Source organism: Neofelis nebulosa, chromosome 16 (assembly GCF_028018385.1).
Source record: "Neofelis nebulosa isolate mNeoNeb1 chromosome 16, mNeoNeb1.pri, whole genome shotgun sequence".
NCBI lineage: Eukaryota > Metazoa > Chordata > Mammalia > Carnivora > Felidae > Neofelis > Neofelis nebulosa.
The window spans coordinates 36,762,419-36,784,512 of NC_080797.1; the positions used below are offsets into that span (position 1 = coordinate 36,762,419).

A 22,094-nucleotide genomic window follows, 5' to 3' on the forward strand; every position below is an offset into this window, starting at 1 on the left:
CCCCAGAGCAAAAATCTGCAATAAAATGTGTAATAGCTTGTGTATAGTAGCTAGTTTAATAAAACATTATCCAAATAATCAGTTACTACTGTTGAAAATTTATAGTAAGAAATATTAAAAACAACAAAAGACTATCTCTGTTCCAAATTTAGGCCTATTTAAATGATTTTCAATATAACCTAACTCAATGTAGGGGTTACATTTAGTAAAATCTTGCTGACCAGACTTCTAAGACTGTGATTATGTAGGTGGTCCACTAGGATCAGTTGGTTCCCTTGCTTAGCTGAATTATATTAGATTCCTACCATGTGTTTCTCGAATTGAGGAGAATCATTAGGAAAAGATCCATCATCCACATGCTCACATAAAGCCTCTCTCTCCACCTCGTACCCATGTCCCACTCCCCGTAATAAAAACTGTAAGTTAGTTGTGGGAAGTCCTGAGTTTTAAACCAGGTCAGACTCTACAAAACAATCTAGCTCTGTTGTAAGGTCATAGAGAGCAGAGGAATATGTTTTGATCATATTCTTTATATTCAAATGTAGAAAGGATATTGTCTCCCCCTTGTCATACTATTGCTGCAAATAGCTCCTTGAACTAAATGGAAAAACATGTTGTCTGATTTTAGGGAGCATGCCTTGACCAATTCCTCCCTAACTGTCTCTGTGCTGCCTTGGGCTGTGGGATGGATAACAGAACTTTTGAATCATCACTGGAATAAACTCATTAGAGCCTCTTCTTCATAAGGCCGTATCTGTCACTCAGGTGGGTGAGAAGGGTAAAGGAGAAAACAGACAAGCTTTGTTGTTCATCCTTATGAAGTTACCTTTCTGGATAGTTAGGGTGTTAGATCATCTCTTTATTAAGTATACATCACAAGAGAAAAACAACCAAGTCAGCAGATAATTAGGATGTCTTTGAGCAATGTAGTGAGGCATTGAAAGATGCCCCAGAATGGGGGAGGATGGCTTAACGCAAAGCTTTTGGCAGTTGATCATGAATTCTTGTTGAGTGAGGGAACCGGTCGGGGGAGGGGGGTGGCTAAGGAGGGGAGAGTCTGACTCCTGGGGCCAAAAACCTTGGAGAAATTATTCCACCTATAAAACTACTTGAAAAGAAATTGGTGAGAGATGTTAAAACCCAGCTTCAGGCAGAGGAGGATGGTATGAACCCAGTAGTTATATAAGATTGCAGTATCTATATTTGCAGGTCCATATTGTAAGCCCACATTACTTCCTCCCACAACCACCCTGAATTGAGGGCAGAAGAGAGAAAGGTGAAATAAGATAATATCACAATTTCTTTTTAAAAGTTATGGGTCAGTCTTATTCTTGGGTACTTTTTTTTTTTTTTTTTTTTTTAAAGACTCCTCTGTATTTTCTATTTGGTACACTTGAAAGTTGTCCTACTCTTGTTTTGGGTTTGTATCATGAACAAGCCCGTCCCAGTCTCTCACCCCGAGTCCAGAGGACCCTAAAGCCTCCTCTTTGAAGACAACCTGCTTTGATGATCTTCTCACTTTAGAAGCTAGATTCCACATTCTATACCCTCATAAGTTGTTCTCTGGGCATTTCCCAGAATTATGCTGCAGGCAGTATAATAGTATTCATGTATATATGATCTATATGTAGTGTGATAAGGTCTACTTTTTTTCTTTGGCAGAAGTTAAAAAAAAAAACACCAGAAGACATTTCACCCAAAGTAAAATAATATTTTCCATTAATGCCAGTAAAACTTGAGTTTTGGAAGCATAAGCAGGAGGGATTGGGATAAGAAATGAATTCGTTTTGGTTTTGCTGAAATGGTTCATGGTTCATAGTTTTAAAAGTTTGAAAGTTTCTACTTTTAGAGGATTTAAGCACCAGCAGATGGGTTGCAGAACTGCAGGGGGAAGGGGAGAGATAGAGCCGGACAAGTGGAAATTGCTTATCTTAGGTGATCAGCTAGGTTTTCTGTCATCTTCAGCCTGGTGGCTCTGAAATACCCTTGGGTGATAAGGACACAGCACAATGAGGTAGGGAGGCATTCAGGAAGCAGGGAGCAAGCGAAGAGGCAAGTTAGGAGGCCTTGGTCAGGAGCTGCAGGAGGGAGAGGCCAGCATAAAGGGCACAGAGGCGGGGCAGGGTGTCTGGGTCCCACATGTACTGGGGGCCCGATCTCTGCACTTCAAGTCCACTCAGCCCCACTAGGGCCTCTGTGAGGGTCAGTTCCTCCTCCCCAAGGGAGGAGAGCAGGTCAGGCTGCAGGGGGAAAACACCCTCTTTATCCTGTAGGAAATTCTGTTCCATTGTGCTCTCCACCTGCAAGGAACCAAAAGAGCATGAAAAGAAAGAGAGACACATAGAGAGAGACCTTTCTCCTGACACATAACCACAAAGAGGGCTACCTTTTTCTTATTATAACTCCTTTCATTACATTACAACTCCATGTGGGCCTTTTTTTTTTTTTTTTTTAATGTTTATGTATTTTTGAAAGAGAGACAGAGTGTTAGCTGGGGAGGTGCAGAGAGAGAGGGAGACACAGAATCTGAAATGGGCTCCAGGCTCTGAGCTGTCAGCATAGAGCTCAATGCGGGGCTCTAACTCATGAACCATGAGATCATGACCTGAGCTGAAGTTGGACGCTTAACCAACTAAGCCACTCAGGCGCCCCTCCATGTGGGCCTTTTAAAAGCTCTGTACAGTGGCCAGTGCTTTTCTTTTTAGCCCTATTGTACAGATTCAGAGACATTAAGAGATTTGCCCACATCACTTGGCTGTGAATAAGCAAAACCAGAGTTTTCTGACGTCTCAAGCTGAAAAACTTAGATAATGGCACAAAATTTACTCTTCTACTTCTGGTTATAAAATAGCAAAAAAAAAAAAAAGGGAGAACACGGAGAAAAATGAGCGTGGGCATGAGCCTCTGTGATATGACAGAGGCCCTTCAGGACAGTCTGTCATTAGGCTCAGTCTGTGTCTTTCCACTGGTTCTAGCTGCCTCCCTCCCAAACTCTCTCTAGCACCTGCTGTTTTTTCTCACCAGCTTTAGCTGCACGGGTAGGATCTTTTTCTCCATCGATTTTACCAGCAGCTTCTGTTGGGCTTCACTTAGCTCTGGAGGAAAAAGAAAAGCAGAGAAACAAATGTGTGGTGTGGGTACGAAGGGGACTACAGACTCGAAATGGATGCCCTTCCAGAACGTCAGTGTTAATTAATCCACACATTTATCCATGGTTGAATGCTTGCTGCTCTATGCTAGGCACCTTTGCTGGGTGTGTCAGCAAAGTCATACCCCTGCATTCAGGGAACTTGCAGTGCAGCGGAGAAGGCAAAGCCACGTGCAGTGACAATACAGGGTATTAAGGGAGCGATGGAACGATAGCCGAGGGGTCTATTTTGGTCTTAGCATTTGAGGGCAGACTTTTTAAGAGGACAAACATCTCAGCTTACTCCTGAAGGACTAGAGCATTTTTCTAAGGGGCAATGTTTCATGCAGAGGGAAGAAGAGAATTCAGGGCAAGATCAGAAGATGTTACTCTCTGCAATTAAAGCTAACAAATTTCAGAGTGCCTGGATGGCTCAGTCGGTTAAGGGTCCGACTTCAGCTCAGGTTATGATCTCACAGTTCGTGGGCTGGAGCCCCGCGTCAGTGCAGAGCCAGCTCGGGATTCTCTCTCTCCCTCTCTCTCTCTGCCCCTTCCCCACTCACGCTTTCTCTCTCTCAAAATAAATAATATAATCAAATAAAGCTAACACATTTTGATACAAAAGTGATGAGCTTAGCCATATGTAGAAATTTTAAATACGCGGCTAGTAAAGCTAGGGTTACTTCCCAACCTCTATTAGCAAGACTAGGCCACCTTCCCAGACTATCCAAGGTGCCCAAGTGATGCCTTAGGAAGGCAAACAATTTTTTAAAATTTTTGTTATTTTATTTTATTAAAACAATCTCTGTGCCCAACATGGGACTTGAGCTCATGACCCCGAGATCAAGAGTCACATGCTGTACCAACTGAGTCATCCAGGCACCCCTATAACCAAATTCCTTAAATGTAGGTATATACTACTTAACTGTGGTATAATTTGCCTGGCATTCATTCATTCATTCATTCATTCATTCATTTGTATATCTGGGGATTCATTCAGTGATTCATTCCTATCGCCGAAAATGTATATAAATGAAGACCTTATTCTCCATTTACCTGTTAGGGCTCCAAGGAAATAGAGGATGGCACCCATAGCCTCCTTTGATAGCAAGACATCTTTTGGGAGTGCCTCCAGGGTCACTTCATGTCCTTTGTCTAGAGCCCCTTCAAGCTGTGGGGAAAGGTGGGCAACTAAGTAAGATAACACAATGAAGGGGCCAAGCATAGTGCCTGGCACATAACAGTCCCTGGAGATGTGCTAACTCATGTCCTTGCTTCTTTATCAAGGTACAAAGTCATAAAAAGTACTGGACACCTTGGATTTCTTGGTCCCTGAGCCTTGAACTCTGGAAAGGAAATGTTCCAGTCCTCTTTCCAAGAAAAGGGCCTGCTGGCCTGCTGCCCACCCTCTGTCGTGCCTTGAGGGAATCTGCATTGTTTGCCCTTTTCCAGAGGAATGAGGGAGCAGTGGCCGCCTGGCAGTCTGGGGGGCACCTGGACATCCACCCACTGGAGGGAGACATCCACCTACTGTCGACTCCCCCTGCCAGTTGTGACACCCACACGTGTCTACCAGCAACCTTTCTCTGCGACCTCACCGTGAGTTCCAGGTCTTGTAGCTCCTTTTTCTTCCCGAGAAGTTTGCTGAGGGAGGTGAGCAGGGAGCTTTGCCCTACTTGGCTCAGCCTTTCCACTTCTTGGATCTCTCTTTGAACTTCTTCTTTTAGTGTCTTGAAGTCCTCATGTTCCTCCCCTATTGGGATAGTAAACATGGTAAACAAACCATCTGCCATCTGGCAGCCTGCCCATTCAGTCAGCATTCTGCCTGCGGGGCTCCTTCACTCAGCCTCCCTCAAGTCCCTGTGCTCTGCTCCCAGCCTGAGCCTCGCCTCTCTTTCTTCCTGACCAAGGAACAGGATTGTGAAGTTTCTGCTAGCCTTGACTTGTGGAAGGAGTTGTGGTGATGGTCTGGGCAAGGAGGTGGACCAGGACCCACATTAATATCTAAGGGGGGAGTTGGTTGTCCTGGGCTCTCAAGCCCCATTCTGTAGCGGTAGACAATTGATTCCCCTTTCTTCAAAACTCCAGCTAAAAGTTGAGAAGGAAAGTCTATTTCCCCTTCTTATGAATTAGTTGACAAAGAATGACTTTGGTGACTGAGTGAAGGCTAGCATGGATGGGTCTATATCCATGGACGTGGGTAGATCAAGGTTAGCTTGAATCTTGGCCTGACTCTCCAGGGACCTCGCATCCTAAGAATATGTCCTGGAGAGTGGCTTCCTGGAAGTAGCTCCAATCACCAGGACCTGGGACTCAGCACTTCACTTTCCCTCCCTTCACCCCACTGTCTTCATGCCAAAGTCATGGGAGAAACTTACAAAATTCCTTACCAGCATCAGATGCCAGGATAACTGAGGGGGAAAACAAAAAACAAGAATGTACTCCTCCGAAACAGTAGCCATACCCAGGGGATGACACATTAATGGGGGTTAGGAAATGTATCCTGTCTCCTGGGATATCCCAGCCATCTTAAGGCTCCACCTGCTCCATTTGTGGGAGGCAGGAATGGGGCAGGAGAGAAGCTAATGCAACGTGAAAAAGGGCTCCCGGATTGACTGAGTTGGCATCATGGTGACTCAGTGGCTCCCGTCCCGGGTGCTGGGTGTGGGTGGCAGAGTTGCAGATGTGCGTGGGACAGGTTATAGCTACGAAGGTCCTTTGAGGCATCAGACCACCTGGGTATCCTGCCCAAAGACTTCCCCCTTCCACCACTTTTTCCTAAGCTATTGGAATTTCTGCCACATTTCGGGGACAGTTGTTTGCCGAGACCTGCTCTGCCATGTTCCCCGTTGTCAGAAAAAGACTGGAGTTTTAAAAATCTGTGTCAAGAAAGTTGCAGTGAAATGAGAGGAAACACTTACGGGTGAGCTTCTCCTCTGGCTTTTCTGAAGACAGAAACAATGCACATATGTCAGCATAAAACCTATTTGTGCTTTTTTATCTAGAGCGGATGTCAAGGTGGCTTTATCAGTGATCATTATAAAAACACACAGAGATTATGTTAGCTCGCCCCCCCCCCCCCCCAATTTGGGAACACACAATGCCTCCAAGTTTCATTTCTGCTTCCAGTGGTGCCTTCTGGTCTTTCTGGTTCTCTGTCTCTCTAGGGTAGTATTCATGTGCTTCTATCTGTCTTGCCTAAAGTTGGGGATAGATATTTTTGGGGACTTGGGAAACAAAACCAGGGGCTCCTTGGGGGACTATGGTATATGCTGTTAGAGGGTACAGGATTTTAGCAGATGATATCAGGGTTGGGCAGAAGATATGGGAAACCAGGTAGCAATTTCACTTACCTCCAGGAGGGAAGGTTTGCATGTTATCATTGTAGATATGTGGAATGTCTGTAAACGTGCAAGAGAGGGGAGAACAGGAGGACCTTTAACAGCTACCCACCTTCCCTTCTCCATTCTCAAGTCCATGGGCTCTGCTAAGGGCTAGGTAGGTCCCTGTTCCTAAATGCCTCACCAACCCCCCGATCTACCTCTATTGCTAGAAGAACCCTTTTCTTTCTCTGTAAATCCTTTCCCATGACAACACTATTTTCTGCCTTGCATCCTAGTACTGGTGTCTATGGATGTTTTCTCCACTGGCCACGGACTTCTTGAGAGCAGAGGCTATGCTTGTTCATCTCTGTGTCCCCTTTCCCCAGCTAACGCAGTGCCTAGCACGGAGGAGATGCTCAGAACCCAGGGATTCCTTCACTTCCTCTCCAGAGCAACCTCTGCAGTTCTTTCCCCGGCAGCTGGGCCACATTACAGTACACTCCTGCACTATTCCCTGACTTGCCACAAGACGGGACCGGGATGCCTTAGTACTAATGCGGGTAATTCTTGTCTTGAGGGGAGAATATGCCAGTGTCTGCTCACCCCACTCATCTTTGCCTTTGACCATCAGCTGTCTCACTCGAAAGGCCAGGATGCAGCCCTTGGGGATGGTTACGGCCTCCTTGTGGTTTATGGATCCCTAGGATCAGACAATGAGGATTTATGAACCTGCAGAGATTCTGAGACATGGGGTGGGGGAGGGGGAAATGAGGAGACAAGAAGTTGAAAACCCTTTACTGGTGTCCCAGATTGTCTTTCCACCAGTCTGGACTTCATGGAATGAGCTTCAAAGCTCTTTTGTATCATCCCACTAACAATCTCTATCTTTCTTCCTGGTTCAGACACATGAAGGAAGTGGCCAGACCTGCTCTGTTACCTGCCTGTGCATCTCTGTCCCACCTGAGAGCTTCCACAGGCCCCGGTGCCTTCTTCCTCTTTGCCATCTGTCTTGTGCTCATCTCCTCCGAGAAGCCTTCCATGACTAATCCTACTCTCAGCTCCAACTCATCCCTTGAAGATTTATACAAACTAGATTTAGGTATGTAGACCATTACTTATTTATGTTGAATTTTCTTTCTTTTTTTTTTTTTTTTTAATTTTTTTTTTCAACATTTTTTATTTATTTTTGGGACAGAGAGAGACAGAGCATGAACGGGGGAGGGGCAGAGAGAGAGGGAGACACAGAATCGGAAACAGGCTCCAGGCTCCGAGCCATCAGCCCAGAGCCTGACGCGGGGCTCGAACTCACGGACCGCGAGATCGTGACCTGGCTGAAGTCGGACGCTTAACCGACTGCGCCACCCAGGCGCCCCTATGTTGAATTTTCTAAGCCTGTGTTCTCTGGGCTTTAACCTGTGTGTCTCCTCCATGAGACTGAGAACTTTCTAAGAGCAAGGGTGTCTCTCCTGTAAGTTGGGAGCACCATGAGGGAAAATCCATGGCTATGAGTTTCCCCTTCCTTGATAGCTCCCTGTGGCATTTGGCACAGGGATCTGCCCACCCAGGGCGCCCTTGCCAGAGAGAGGATTTGTGTCTGGCCGACAGGAGCCTGAATCTTGAAAAGCAGGAAGAACGAGGGGGTCCTTTTTAGTATCCTGGGTGGGCACCAATAAGGTAAAGTTAATGTGTTAACGTAGCCTCTAAGGAGAGGCTAAATGTAAGTTTGTGTGCGCGTGTATGAACCAAACCTGTAGTCCCAACGGGGCGAAGAATGGGAGGGAGAAGCAACCCTCCGCCTTGCCAGCTCTCTCCAGAGTGACCTCCTGCACGGTCTCCACCACCTCCATCACCACATACAGGTTCTCCCCTCGGTTTCGCATCTCCTTCAGGAATGGGTGCTCAGCTGACAGCTTCCTGTGGCAGAGGAAGCATTAAGGAATCAGCCAGAACCTCTCCGGGCATGGGCCATGAGCTTCTCTTTTCTTCGGTCATTCCCAGGAGCTAGGCATGGTGGCGTCAGGGAAAGAGTGAGGACTCTGGAGTAAGACCGAGGCTGAAGCCCAGATCTCCCGCTTACTAGCAGAGCAGTTACTTTTGAGTCTTGGGTGCCTCATCTATAAAATGAGGATAATTATCCTTCCCTGCAGAGTTGCTGAGAGGGAAACTGGGAAATCAGCTGGCACAGCTTCTGGCCCGGAACAGGCCCCTCTGGTTGCTCTTTCCCCCTTTTCCCTCTGCCTTGGGGTACCTTCCCCTCTTTCCCCCCCCCCCCCCCCCGCCCTGCCCCGTTCTTAGCCCTGTTCATCTCTCCTGGGGTCCTTTGTCCCCATCTCTCATCCTGTCTCTGCTATTAACCCTAGTTGCTTTGACCCCATTTGCTTGCCTACATAAAAGTGTGCTTTGATCTTTCTGCTCCCTCAAATTACCATTCCGTTTCTTTCCTTCACTTCTTTGGCAAGTATCTGGAAAGCTACGCCCATACACAGTCTTTACTTCCTGTCCACTCCTAAATTCTTTTATAATTTGGCTTCTGGTTCTCCTCCTCCACTGAAATCCCAACGACCTCCTGCCCACCAAATTCAAAGACCTTCCCTAACTCTGCACAACACTGACCCCTGCTGGCCAAAACCTCCCTGTGACTGTCTCCTCGGGGCTTCCAGTCCCACTGTGCCACCCCGCTTCTGCTCCCACCCTTTGGGCTTCTGATTCCTATCCGTTCTGTCTATATCTCCTGTGTTAGTTTCTTTGGTTCCCTAAAATTTTACATTCTCTAAGATTCTGTTCTCAGTTCTTTGCTGTCTGAACTCTCTCGAACATCCTCCCCTGCCCCCAACCCCCTTCCTATAGTTTTCATCTTTATATGGCTCACCACCACACAGGGATCTTCACCTGACTTCTCTCCTGAGCTCTAGGCCCTCATTTCTAACTGCCTTAAAATTTTTCTTTTAGGGGCACCTGGGTGGCTTGTCGGTTGAGCATCTGACTCTTGGTATAGGCTCAGGTCATGATCTCATGGTTTCGTGAGTCCGAGCCCTGTGTGGGGTTCCGTGCTGACAGCGTGGAGCCTGCTTGGGATTCTCCGTCTCCCTCTCTCTGCCCATCCCCCACTCACGCTGTATCTGTCTGTCTCAAAATAAATAAATAAACTTAAAAAATTTTTCTTTTAAACTTGAGATATAATTGACATATAACATCATATTGGTTTTAGATGTCCAACATATGCAATGTAGTGTCGTTAACTGTGGCCCCTCAGCTAATGTCTCACTGGACCCGCAAACTCAAAACGTCCAAAAGGAACTCACAATCTTTCTCTCCAAATACACTTCTAAAATCGGGCTTCTTGTTTCTGTTAATGTCATCACTTGGGTCAAATCTTAGAGTTATCTTTTTAAAATTCTCATGTATTTAATTAATTTTGATAAAAGTTGTATATGCTTAAGGTATATGACATGGTTTTTTTAAGTTTTTTTTTTAGTAATATGTACACCTAATGTAGGGCTTGAACCCACAACCCCAAGATCAAGAGCTGCACGCTCTTCCGGCTGAGCCAGCCAGGTGCCCCACAACGTGTTTCGATGGACATATACATAGAGAAATGATTACTACAGTTGAGCTAATTAACATATCCATCTCCTTACATAGTTACCATTTTGTGTATGTGTGTGTGTGTGTGTGTGTGTGTGTGTGTGTGTGTGGTGAGAGCACCTGAAATCTACCCTCTTAGCAAATTTCCAGTGTACAGTATAGAGTTATGAACTGTCGTCATCCTGCTGTACATCGGATCTCCATCTTTGATGAAACCTTCTCCCTCACCCTGCAATCGGCTGTCAAGTCGTCTATTCTGTCACCCCAGAGGTCCCCCAGCCCCAATGGTTCCCCCCTCTTTATTCTGACTGTTCTTCCCTCATTTTATATCTCAGATCCTCATTTTGTATCTCAGATGGACAATGGAACAGTGTCCTGCCTAGTCTGCTTCCTTCCAACTCCTGTCCCTCCTCCTCTAGCTTCCTTTCATGTGGCCAGATTAATCATGACACATCAAGGTGTCATTAGGGTCCCCCTGAAGCCTACAGAATAGTTCCACCTCCTTGACCAGACACCTGGGCCCTCCATGGTCTAGGCCTCCCTACCACCTCCCACTTGCTCTACTCTTACCTTTTCTGCTCCTGCCAAACCAGCTCTTCATTCTCCCTAGAGGTTCTGAGGTTTCTCACCCATGTGCCTTTGTAATGTCCTTCTCCCAGACTTGCATGTTCAATTTCTACTCATCCTTCAAAGCCTAGATCATGGGCTGCCTCCTCTGAAGTCCTTCTTCATTTCCCCAGCCAGAAGTCCCTCTGGCCTGCCACAAAACTCAGGCAAAGTCCTCCTATGGCACTTACTACTTCTCACCTTGGATTGATTATAGTCACTGTTGTACATCTCTCCTGCCCCCAACTCCTAGATTGCAAGGTTCTTGGACAAAGATGTCCTAGTGCACCCTGGCACCTAGTAGGGTATTTTGCACTCAGTGAGACTATATAAATATTTACTGGGTGACTTTCTAAGCACCCCAGCCCTTCCTTCCTGCCTCCCCAGTCCTCATCTTTAGTTCCCTGTCAAGCCAAACATCTGAGACGTCCAGACTACCACATCGACATGGCATCTGCCACACCCCTTGTGTTGCTGGGGCAGCATTCCCGAGGGCACCTGGTGTGTGGATGGGACTGAGCAGATGGCTTGATTTATGGGAGCAGAACGCTGTGCCCAAGCTTCACTAGGGAGCAGTTAAGACCCTTTCCTTTTTTAGTGTATTTTATAGAGTCATAGTTTAGGAAGGAGCCCTAGAGATTTTCGTCGAACCCCATCATTTTTCAGGAAAGAAAACTGAGGTTCTGAGAGGACAAGTGATTTTTCCAAGGTCACACAGCAAGTTAACGTGACCATACGCATCCTCATGTGTGTGTATGATAGTGGGGGGTGGTACTGGAGGTAGCAGAAGGATGGGGGGTAATGGTTAGGGAATGGCCTGGAGGCACTCATGGGCCAGAAGGGTCATCTTCAAGAGCTCTCCTGTGGTGACCACATAGGTGAAGGTCAGTGTGAAGGCCCTGCCCTTTAGCTCAGGGCCCAAAGCACCCTTTCCAGGCACCACCCACCCCATCCTGGTAGCCCTCCAGCCCTTTCACTCTCACCTCTCCTGGTGCAAGGTCTCCAGAGCCTTGGGAGCCACACTGAGTGTCTGGACCTCCAGGGTACTGCTTCTGGACAGCCCTGCAGTCCCCGTCACCTTGACTGTCTTTGGCATGTCCACTTCTCCCTCCACTCGGGCATCCAGCATATTCTTAAAGCTAAAGTTCCCAGAGTCTGTTGGATCTGCAGGAGAGAGAAGATGAAAGGCGCCAGGCTGGCCGGCGTTCCTCTTCCCTCGCCTTCTGGGAGAACTTTGGGCTACAGGACACCAAACCACATCTGGGTAGAGGGAACTTTGGGCTCCTCCTCACAAGCCAGTGCCTGGCCCCACCCCTCTGTCCTCAACCCCATGTCCAGACTAACCTGAAGGTGAGCGGCCAGGCTCAAGCACATCCAGGAGGGTGTAGTCAGTGCGGACATATCGGGCACCCCAGAAGAGAGTGCTCTTTCTCTTCCTCAGCACCAGGCAGAAGGGATGGAAGCGCTTGAAGTCTATGAGGCTGTCAAGGGGTGTCAGGTCCCCTCTAGGGTTTAGCTGTCTGGCCAGGGCCCGGGTGACATTTTCAAATATGGTCATTTTCCCTGTGGGGGGTGGGGGAGACAGGAGAGTGACAAGTTGGGAGACCAGGACATGGGAAGGCCCCTGCAGAGAGAGATGGCGCTCAGGGTGTGTGTGTGGGGGGTGGGGCTTCAAGATGCCTGGATTCTAGGAATGTCAGAGCTGAAAGGAACTAAAGGAGTCTTCTCTTCCCAATGAGGAGACACAGCCCCGAGAGCTGAGACAACTTGCCTGAAGTCACAGGGCTGCTTAGAGAAGCCAGGCCTTCCCTCTGTTTGCCAAGGGCTCTTTGCTCACCCTGTATTCATTTTCTTCATGGACTCGGAGCCTGGCTAGAGCATTTCATTAGTGCTGCAAGTAAAGTTCCTCTCATACAGCTGTGCCCACCTTGTCTTCCCCAGAGAACTGTGACAGCGGGGACCTGGGATGCCAGGGAAGGAGGCAGCCACCACTGGTGCCGAGGGCCCGAGGAGGCAGATGCTGTTTACCTGCCCCGGTTGTCCTTTCTTTGGGTGGGGCGTCACTTCCCTGTACCCTGTACTTCCCTTGTGCCCACCTCCTGGTTCTTGGGTGCGAGTAGACCCAGTTCCCTCCAGGTGCTACCCAATACACCCAGGCATTTGCCTTTGCTCCCTCTGCTTATAATACGCCCCCTTCCAATCCCTATTCATTAAGATTCATTTTGGGTCACCTCTTTGGTGACTCCCTTCTCACTCCTCTCCAGGCAGCTGGTGACTCTATCCTGTGTCCCCAAAGCACTTTGTACATGCCCTTCCGAAACACCTGCAATGTCATGTTGTTGTGATCTGTGCACCTGACTCTCGCCTACTTGATTGTGGCCTCCCAGAGGGCAGGAAATGGGTCTTAGTCATCCCTGTAGCATCAGCACCAAGCACAGTGCCTGGTGCAGACCTGGAGCTTGGCAAATGTGTGTGGAAACAATGAATGAAGAAATGAATGAATGTGGCCCTGGGAGGCACATACTGGGGTGAGAGGGCCCTGGAGAATGTGGGGTTTGCAAGAGCCTGAGGTTCATAGTCTTAGGTTTCTGTCTTTGAGGTTCAAGTCCAGGTGCTTTGGCTGGGTGGCCAGCTGGCACAGCTGGATTATTCCTGTGGCTGTAAGAGGACACAGCAGCTGGCCTGGAACTGCCTCACAGCCCCCATGGGCACCTCACAGAGTCAGGGAAGCAGGAGGCACACGTACAGGTGCGTGGGACCAGCCTGCCAACCGCATGGGCTCCAATGTGCCTTTTTTACTCCTCATTCCTGGAAGGGCCAGGCCAGGCCAACCTCCTGGGGCCAGCCAGATGCCTTTGGGAAGGGATCAGGTGAGTGCTGTCTCCTCCTCACCAGAGAGGAGCTCACAGGACCACTCCTCACTGCTGTCTCCAAGGTCTATGAAGACACCTACCCCCCGGGGCTCTAGGGGACTTCTAGGCCCTTCTCTTCCCACCCATGTTCTTGTTCATCCCTAGAACACCCCCCACCTCCCCTGCTGTCATCAGGCTCTTACCAGAGAGCAGTTCTATGTTCTGTCCAGCAGCCGGCTCTCAGTCTGTAGGTTGAGAGAGTGACTATCCCTCACCAGGACAGGCTGCCGCTTTATGCTTCTCTGGAGGCAAGGATGTAGGCTTCCAGGGACCCCGCCTGCCCCAGTGACCCCACCCCTATCCTGCTCTACTTCCAGGAGAACAGCATCAACCTGTTCCACGTGTGCCCTGCCCCGGGCCCCAGGCCCTGGGCCCTGGCCTCCTGAGGGCTGAGGGGGTGGGGAGCTGCCAGACAGGTGCCAGCGTGGGTGGAGGGAGCCAGACCAGATAGAGGTGGCCACTGAAGGTTGGCTTCATGGGTTGAGAGGAGAGGAAAGAAGGCACGTTTGGGAGACGGGCAACAGAGAGCCAGTGGGAGGTGTGCACGCGCACGCGCATGTGTGTGCGTGTGCGTGCAGGTGTGATGAAGGCGGCATCTCTGTTCTGTCATCATTGTGGTCATCAGGAAGTATCTAGGATACATGGTAAGGCCTTGTGGGCATGATAAAGGGATAAGAAACCCCGTGTGTCCACAGATCCCAGCAGAAAGAGCAGCTGAGAAGCTGTCCCGCGTCTTTCTGCTGGTCTGCCTGCACATCACTCCCTCCCTCCCTTGGTTTTCGCTGCATATACATATCTGTGGCGCTGATAGCTGCCTGTGCTTGTGTAGGCAGGGATGCAGATAGACCAAGGGGTTTCCTGCTGCTCTGTGTTCAGCGTGCCTGCTCCTCATGGAGTATCGTACCCACACTTACACGCACACGCACAGGCAGAGGCAGAGCGGACTTAGTGGCAAGACTACAGAGCGTGTCTGCCTCGGGAGTTGTTCTTAAGTCTGTGCCTAGAAGGAATTTCAAAAGGGACTTTACACACTTGGTTGGGTTTCTAGATGACAAATCAAGACATTTCCAAGCAAGACTCCTTTAGTGTTGGGACACGAGTCAACGTCTGCATGCGTATATAACCTGAATACAACTGAGTCTGTTTTCATGCTCTAACTTTGAGGCTCTCCTCAGTACCACTCATCCAATAGGAAATGCAGCCTTGAAAACCACGAAGGGAAGTTATATGTTTATTGAAACTTTTCTTCTTTTTAAAAAAAAACTTTTTTTAAAAGTTAATATATTTTGAGGGAGAGAGAGAGAGTGTGAGTGTGAGCAAGAGGGGCAGAGAGACAGGGAGAGAGAGAATCTCAAGCAGGCTCCATATGCTCAGCGCAGAGCTCGACATGGGACTCGACCCCATGAACTGTGATGTCATGACCTGAGCTGAAATCAAGAGTTGGATGCTTAACCGATTGGGCCACCCAGGCACCCACCCTGTCTGGAGGTTTTCTTGAGGGGCTGGTGGTTAATGGGGGAGATCAGACCACACCACACTCAGCAAAACTCCCTAAAAACTGAATTACAGCTCTGTCTCCAAAGTCTCATTCAATATGACAAATGCTCCCAAATCTCTCTGTGTCATAAAACAAAACCTTCTGGGTCTCTAGTCCCGGCCCCTTATCTTCTGGCTCACCTTCCTTCCTGTACCCTAGACCTCTCTTGTGGGGCCATCTACCACTTCCTCCTTCAACAGCTCCAACCAAGGGCTTGGCTGTGTGGGAAGGCTGTCTTTAGTCATTCAGTCCCTGTCACATGGGCGCATGTGTGCAGAAATACGTGTATGTGCTATATTCTTTCCATCTCTACCTGTTTTCCTGGTTCTTCCTGGATTTCCATCTCTTCCTTTCTGTGGCTCTTAATCACTGCATTGATGTGACTGATGCCACTGCAATCCTGCATATAGTCCTGGGCTGTGCAGTCTCTCAACCTTTATTTATTTTTATTTTTTAAAAGTTTTTTTTAAACTTTATTTTGAAAGAGAGATAGAGAGCAAATGGGAGAGGGGCAGGGAGGGAGGGAAACAGGATCCCAAGCAGGCTCCGTGCTGTTAGCGCAGAGCCCAGTCTGGGGCTTGAACTCACAAACCATGAGATCATGACCTAAGCCAAAGTCAAGAGTCGTAGGCTTAACTGATTGAGCCACCCAGTCACCCACCCCTCTCATCCTTTAGATGGCCCTCTCCCCATCTTCTCACTGGCCCACCATTGCCTCAGTGAGACTTGGGAGTTTCTTGTTGGTGTCTACCCTCTTTCCACTGGCTTCAGGCCAAGGTTTCCAGTCCAGGCCATCCTCCAAAGATCCGGAGGGCAGTGATTTCAAGAAGCCACATGTGTATCTGCTCTCTCTGAGGACCTCAAAAGCCCATTTGGCCAGCTTTCTCTCCTCTGACCTGGAAGTCTTGCTCCTTTCATTTCTCTTGCCCTCCTTCATTCATTCTGGACTCTACCAGACTTGCCCTTGTTCTCCTCATGCCACTCCATTCCACCTCTGTCTCATTGAACCATCCCCCAAACTGCCTAATGGCGTTCAGAAAGGGTGGCTTTGAGGGTTCAAGGCAAAGAGAAGAAATAAGGGCTTGTGGGGTCAGCCAGGTTAAAGATCTTGTGCTTTGAGAATAAAAATAACCATGTCAGTCTTGTTCCTGTGCTGCTCCTCACCCCGCCTCCCTCACCTGCACCCCCCACCCCCTCCATCTGGATGCTTTGTAATTTTTGTTATTTTCCCAGTCCCCCTGCCTCATAGTCTTAGGGATCAGGCCTCTTCCAGAGGCTCCTTTTCCTCAGAGTCCTGGTTTACAATCAGAGGAATCTGGGATATAATTTAAATTGTGCTGGAAGAGATTTAATTTAGACTAATTTGTAAGAACTCTTTAGGTGAATTTAAAATGACTTACTGAAAACAGGAGGCTGGGTGGTGCTTGGTGCTGTTTTAGGCGGCAGGGTTTGCTCTCTATCTCCCTCTGGTGGTCACTCAACAGAGATAATGGCGATAATCACCCTTAACTGTGGGCACCAAGCTTTCAATTTGCATGTAGTTGCTAGGAGATGGGGATGAGGGAAGGGAGCTGGCCTAGGGGAGGAAGCCACCTGTTCTCTGGGAACCTGAATGCCTCTCTGACCCATAGAGTGCATTGCAGACACAGACATTGGGACAGGTTGTTATTTCCTTACCCATTTTCCTTTTATTATTGTTGATTTTCTCAAGAAGAGGGCAAAGAGGACAGAGATGAGGTAGGCTGGTGGAGTTCAGAAGGGTGGAAGGTACTGATCCTGGCAAGAATGGGAAGAAGCTGGTACAGACATACTGCCAGATCTTCTCTGAGTAGAAAGAGGTGAAAGGGCTAAGGAGGAAGGCAGGCTGAAATGGAGGCGTAACCCTCTGGTAGAAGGGCAGGAAGAACATGCCTCAGAGGCATTGTATTTTATATTTCCGATGGGAGGTTGGAAGTTTTCGGGTGTAGATTGCAGACTGGGAGCTATACTTCCATAAATCCTCCTTTCTGAACAAAGTAGAACCCCCATAATTCTTTCTTATCCCCTAAAATACTTTGAGGGTTTTTCCCAAATTCCCAGATCAGCTTTGGAGCCCAAGACACCTCCAAACTCCTGGCTGAGTAGACATTGTTCAGGGTCTTGTGACACTTCCTCAACCCAAAGTTGTACTGAAGAACTACAAAAGTGTGTCAAACTTCAAGGTGTCAGCCCTCGCCGTCCCCAGCCCTCCACTGCCAACCCCTCTATGAGGTTGGTTTGGGCAAGGAGGCCACTGCCAGCACCCAGCCCAAATCCAGGGATGCCTCCTCTGTCAGCTGACCACCCCAGCGCCCCAGCTCTTCCTGAGTCCCTCAAGATGCACCTGGAGTAGGTGTTGGAGCTCCTGTTCATGTCATGGTTGACAGAAGAGAAGCTCTCCTCCTTGGCTGTGATTGCTAGGCCCCTCCTGATAAGACAGAGCCCCATATCCTTGTAAAAGATACTGGGTGCCAGATGGAGCCTTTGAAGTTCTGCCTCCAAGAGAACTTGGAGCTGAAGTGCCTATCCATTTCACCAGCTCCCCTGGGTCTGTGCAGAGCCCCACTCTGCTTTCCCTAGCCCTGGTAGGGGAAAGCGGATGTTCAGGCCTTTCAGCACTTGAAAGACAAGAGGCATACAGGGCACAGAGTGGTGACAAGGCATTGTGGTCTCTGGTATAGAGGGGTCCATCCCTGGTATGTCAAGGCTGCAGAGTCCCACCAGGGCCTGGGTCACCTTCAGCTTTGGCCAGGAAATCCCTGAGCAGTTTGAAGTGAGGGCAGAAGAGCCCTACCACCCCCTAGAAGAAATTCTGGTCCAGAGTGTTCTCCATCTGCACAACAGAGAATAAACATCACAGGATGATTTGCATTTGGGGAACCACTAGCTTCAGAGGTGATCTGCAGTAAAATTTTAAGTTCTAGCCCCTGACCCCACCCTTGACCCCCTCTGCCCATTAGTGCTAGAGTTGAGCAGAAGCAGGCACAGATTAAGAGTCTGGAGACCTGAGTTCCATAGACAGCTCTGCTAGGAGCCTGTTGTGTGGCCCCAGAGAAGTACCTTCCTCTCTCTGGGCCAGAGAGGTCATCTGTGATGGAGGGGGTGGAGTTGCATGAACTTCCGGATCTCTTCTAGTGCTCAAACTCCATTTTACCCTAGTTGTCATCCCTCACACCTGTCCTGCAATCCCCAGGCCCCTCACCAGCTCTGTCTGTAGGAAAGGACTTCTTTCTGCACAGACATAGCAGCGGCTGGTGGTCCTCGCTCAACGCTGAAGAGGGAAAATGAGAGGAGGTGGTGTGAGAGACATGAGCATGTTCTCTCTCCCTCTCTTGGTGGGCAGGAGATTGTAAGGCAGCTCTGGGAGCTAACTGTGTGTGTGTGTGTGTGTGTGTGTGTGTGTGTGTGTGTGTGTGTTGGCTGGGGCAGCAGATTCACTCCCCTCCAGGAGAGAATGAGAGAAGATCCCTGTAAGAATATGTATTCTCCTTTCTTTGGGGGAAAAATGAGTGGAGGCTAGGTGGGCTTACACCTTTTGCCTTTTCCTTGGGAGAAGGGAATGACAGGGGTTGGACCCTGATTGATCTGCTTGTAGCTTGGTTGCATGGGCATGCAACCTATGAAGTCACACAGGACCCCAGCTTGGTTTAATGCTTTCCTGTTGCCATCTTGAATAATAACTCTTTTTTTGTTTTAATTAAAGTTTATTTATTTATTTTGAGAGAGAGAGAGAGAGAGAGCGAGCGAGCACAAGTAGGGGAGGAGCAGAAAGAGAGGGAGAGAGAGAATCCCAAGCAGGCCCTATGCAGTAAGCGCAAGCCTGCTGGGGGGGCTCAAACTCACGAACCCTGAGATCATGACCTGAGCCGAAATCAAGAATTGGAGGCTTAACCAACTGAGCCACCCAAGCACCTTTTGAATAATAATTCTTAATCATTTTAAGCAAGAACTCCTCTAGGTTTTATTCTTCACTGAGATCTGTAAATTACGTTGCAGGTCTGGCTTGTTACCACTGGGTCTAAGCCAGGAGGCCTGTCAGTCACGTGAGGGAGGGACCCCCCAACCCCACTCCCGCCCCTCAGCAGAGCCCCTAGCAGGTAGAGGATGTACCCAGCAAGCATGGTGTTGAGTTGACTAGAAGTCTCCAGCAGTCATTCAGAGGACTGAGACCCTGGCCCTGCCCCTTGGACTCCCAGAATCTCTGGGTCACTAAGATCCAGGACCCCATCCATCAGGCAGAGAGTATGGGAAATGATCAGCTAGATACTCCTACAGCTGGAAAGACAGGGAAGTTCCTGAGGAGAGGGAGAGTTCTCCCTGCACAGAGAGCAGACTCCCTCAGGGCAGGGCCCCAGTCTCTCCCTCAACTTAAAGGAGCCTTCCTCCAACCGCGCTGAGATCTCCCTGGAGAGGCAGGCGGGTCACCCCATCCAGCCCACAAGGACCCCAGCTCCCTCAGCTCCGCCCAGGCTACCAAGCCACGCCCCTACCATATTAAGCCCCGCCCCCGCCCCCCACGATGCCCGCCCGGGTCCCGGTCCCGCGGCGCCCTATGCTCACAGTCTGGCCTCACCACTCCAGCCTCCTCCAGATCTTCCATGTCACCCCTCCCCGGCCTCCTACACTACGCTCGCCCCGCCCAGGCCCCTTCCCAACCCCAGCGCCCCAGCCCAGCCCCCGGGTCCCCCTACTCCCGCAGCATCCACTCCTTAGCTGGGCAGCCGCTGTTCCGGGTTTCAATGCCAGCCGCTCCTCCTCCACCTCAGCCCGCAGCGCCAGATACTCCGTGCGTTCCCGGCTCAGGCCTAGGTGAGTGAGGGTGCAGGACAGTGGTGACCAGGACCCTATCCCGCTCCACCAGTCTTCACGTGACTTCACTCAGCGGGTCCCCCGCCCGCAGGCACAGAGACCACCTTCTGAGCCTTGGCGTTCCGTGCCCTCCCACAGGTACCCCTCCCCAGGGGAAGATGATCGGGGCTGGTCTGGTGTTGGGTGCCCGGGAGCTCAGCTCCTTACGCTAGCTTCCAGTGGGCACTGAAGATCCTGCAGAGGGCAGAGGGACACACCCCGTCACCACGAGTGGCTGCGATAGAGCAGTCCCACGAAGGGTTGGGGGACAGCTGAAGATGGGAACGGGACGGAGGGTGGAGCAGGGAAGGAAAGCCCAGCTGAGACCGGGAATCCTGGGTGCACCACTGGACTTTTCCGAGGTAGTTTCCCAAACACTCTGGGGTGGGGAGTGCAGCTGCAATGTGGCCCGCCTTACAGGATTCCAGTGAGACAATAGATGGAAACGTCCTCAGACCTTTAGAAAAGAGAAGAGGGGAGTTGTAAAAGATGAGGGTGCTGTTATTAGGGGAACTAGGTGAGAGGCAGGTATGGAGAAGAGGGTAGGTTGCCCTGATGGTGGGCAGGGATGCAGGGGAGAATGCAGGGCTGTGGGAGGGGAAGAAAGGGGCAAGTGTGAGCAAGGATGGGGGTGGGACAGGGGAAGCATCTTGGAGATTGCCAGCTTGGAACCCCACAGCAGTGGGGAGGGGGATGGAATGCCCCCTCCAGCCTTGCCCTCCTTCTCCAGGGTGGCTTCCTCCAGCTCCTCCCCAGCCTTGGCCACCTCGAACATACAGGTTCTGCGTCATGCTCCCAAAGATTCTTCAGCTCTTGTGGTGGGTGGAGTGGGGCCGGCTCTGAGTGGGCGGGGCCCTCTTCCTAGCCACCTCTGGCTCCCTCACTTGCACCCCTGGATCCACCTTGTTTCTCCCTATCCCTCCCTTGTCCCTTCCCCTTAGAAGGGTGTGTGTGTCAGTCCCAGAGGGATAGGGGCCCTGAGGTTCTAGTCCTGTTAATTTCTTCCCTGACTCCTTGTATGACCTTGGGCAACTCACCACCCCTCTCTGAAGATCACTGCCAGCTCTGACAGCTGGTGCTGCTCTCGTGGGGGCACGCCCCTGGGTGCCAGCCCCTCTCACCTGGCCTAGTTCCTCGACCTGCTTCCCTACGTCACTTCGCAGTGTTTTCTTGGCTCTAGAGGACATACATGCTCTTGTGCTTGTTCCCACACATCCCTTGCAAGAAACTTCCTTGATGGTCTGACTCTGCGTGATAAAATTGTCCCTGACCCCAGAAGTGAATGGGAATTGAGAGCTGACCTCAGACATTCATTTGAGTATGGGACGCAAAGGTTTTTGTTTGTTTGTTTGTTTGCTTGCTTGTTTGTTTAGCATTCTAGAAGAGGAAGATAGTGATGGCCCAGAGTGCAGAAATGAGTATTGTGACCGGGAGCAGATAAGCTAGATTCCAGGGACTTGGAGATGTGTGGGCGTGTGGTAGCAGTAGACCTGGGATGAGGAGAGAGAGACAAAAACTGAGAAGTACCGTAATGTGCTAACTCGAAGTATTGGAGACACCAGAGCCATCTTCACCCATCCGAAGGGCTGTGGTGTCCAAGAGAGATGGGCTTGAACCTTAGCGTTTGCTTTCAGTGCCCCGCTGGGCTCACATGACCCCTGTGCCTGCCACAATCACCCGGGCTGCCATCACTAGCCTGTCAGACCCCCAAATGTGGATACCCCGACGTCCTCATCTTTGTATCTGCAGTGCCTGGCATGTCGTAGTAACTCAATAAACGTTTGTCAAATGCATGAATGGGCTTGTCTTGGCATCTGTTTTGGGAGCTCAAGGCCTCGCTCTGCTTTGCTTCCTGCCTTCCTGATTTGGGGGAGCCGTTGCTCATAGGCAGCAAGGTTGCTGGTGACAAAGCAAGATGAGGTAAAACTGTTTAGTCGGAACTCCCCTGGGTCTAATGGGGGAGGCACAGCCCTCCCCTTGGAATAAGCTGTTGGGTTGCTTCTGGTTTTGATGCGGATATGCCCTCCCCTCTGTAGGAGAGCTCAGTGTTGCACTCGAAATGTCTGCATGTGAGCCCAAGACAGGAAGGGTGGGGGCTGTGCCCCACCCATTGCTCCTTAACTGCCTCCCTTGGCTCC

General features: G+C 49.9%; 1 protein-coding gene and 1 long non-coding RNA gene across 4 annotated transcripts; one reads left to right on the forward strand and one right to left on the reverse strand.

The window, feature by feature from the left end:
• Window positions 1-1,690: 1,690 nt before the first annotated feature.
• GSDMA (gasdermin A) lies at window positions 1,691-13,815 on the reverse strand. Of its 3 annotated transcripts, none has more exons than XM_058703205.1 (12): window positions 13,697-13,815; window positions 11,986-12,204; window positions 11,625-11,805; window positions 8,199-8,364; window positions 7,054-7,150; window positions 6,481-6,528; window positions 6,049-6,072; window positions 5,518-5,538; window positions 4,726-4,880; window positions 4,184-4,298; window positions 3,022-3,095; window positions 1,691-2,300 (listed from the first exon to the last, which is right to left on the reverse strand). In XM_058703205.1, the coding sequence occupies exons 2-12, from the start codon at window positions 12,197-12,199 to the stop codon at window positions 2,058-2,060; spliced, it is 1,338 nt and encodes a 445-aa protein (XP_058559188.1). In that variant the 5' UTR covers window positions 12,200-12,204; window positions 13,697-13,815; the 3' UTR covers window positions 1,691-2,057. The 3 variants fall into 3 exon arrangements, with proteins under 3 accessions (XP_058559188.1, XP_058559186.1, XP_058559187.1); XM_058703203.1 differs by having other exon boundaries at window positions 5,506-5,538; XM_058703204.1 differs by lacking the exon at window positions 13,697-13,815 and adding an exon at window positions 12,479-12,496 and having other exon boundaries at window positions 5,506-5,538.
• On the forward strand, window positions 7,436-21,753 carry LOC131497162 (uncharacterized). The gene is made up of 2 exons (XR_009254795.1): window positions 7,436-7,549; window positions 21,330-21,753. It is a non-coding gene; the product is annotated as an uncharacterized LOC131497162 (long non-coding RNA).
• The last annotated feature ends 341 nt before the right edge of the window (window positions 21,754-22,094 follow it).

What these genes read in the sequence shown, in the direction of transcription:
- GSDMA (XM_058703203.1), bottom strand. Translation starts at nt 12,199, where the DNA reads ATGACCATATTTGAAAATGTCACCCGGGCCCTGGCCAGACAGCTAAAC. An exon ending in GCCTGGCCGCTCACCTTCAG is followed by an intron (nt 11,806 to 11,985) that starts GTTAGTCTGGAC and finishes TCTCTCCTGCAG; the next exon opens with ATCCAACAGACTCTGGGAAC. An exon ending in TTTCCTTGGAGCCCTAACAG is followed by an intron (nt 3,096 to 4,183) that starts GTAAATGGAGAA and finishes TTTTTCCTCCAG; the next exon opens with AGCTAAGTGAAGCCCAACAG.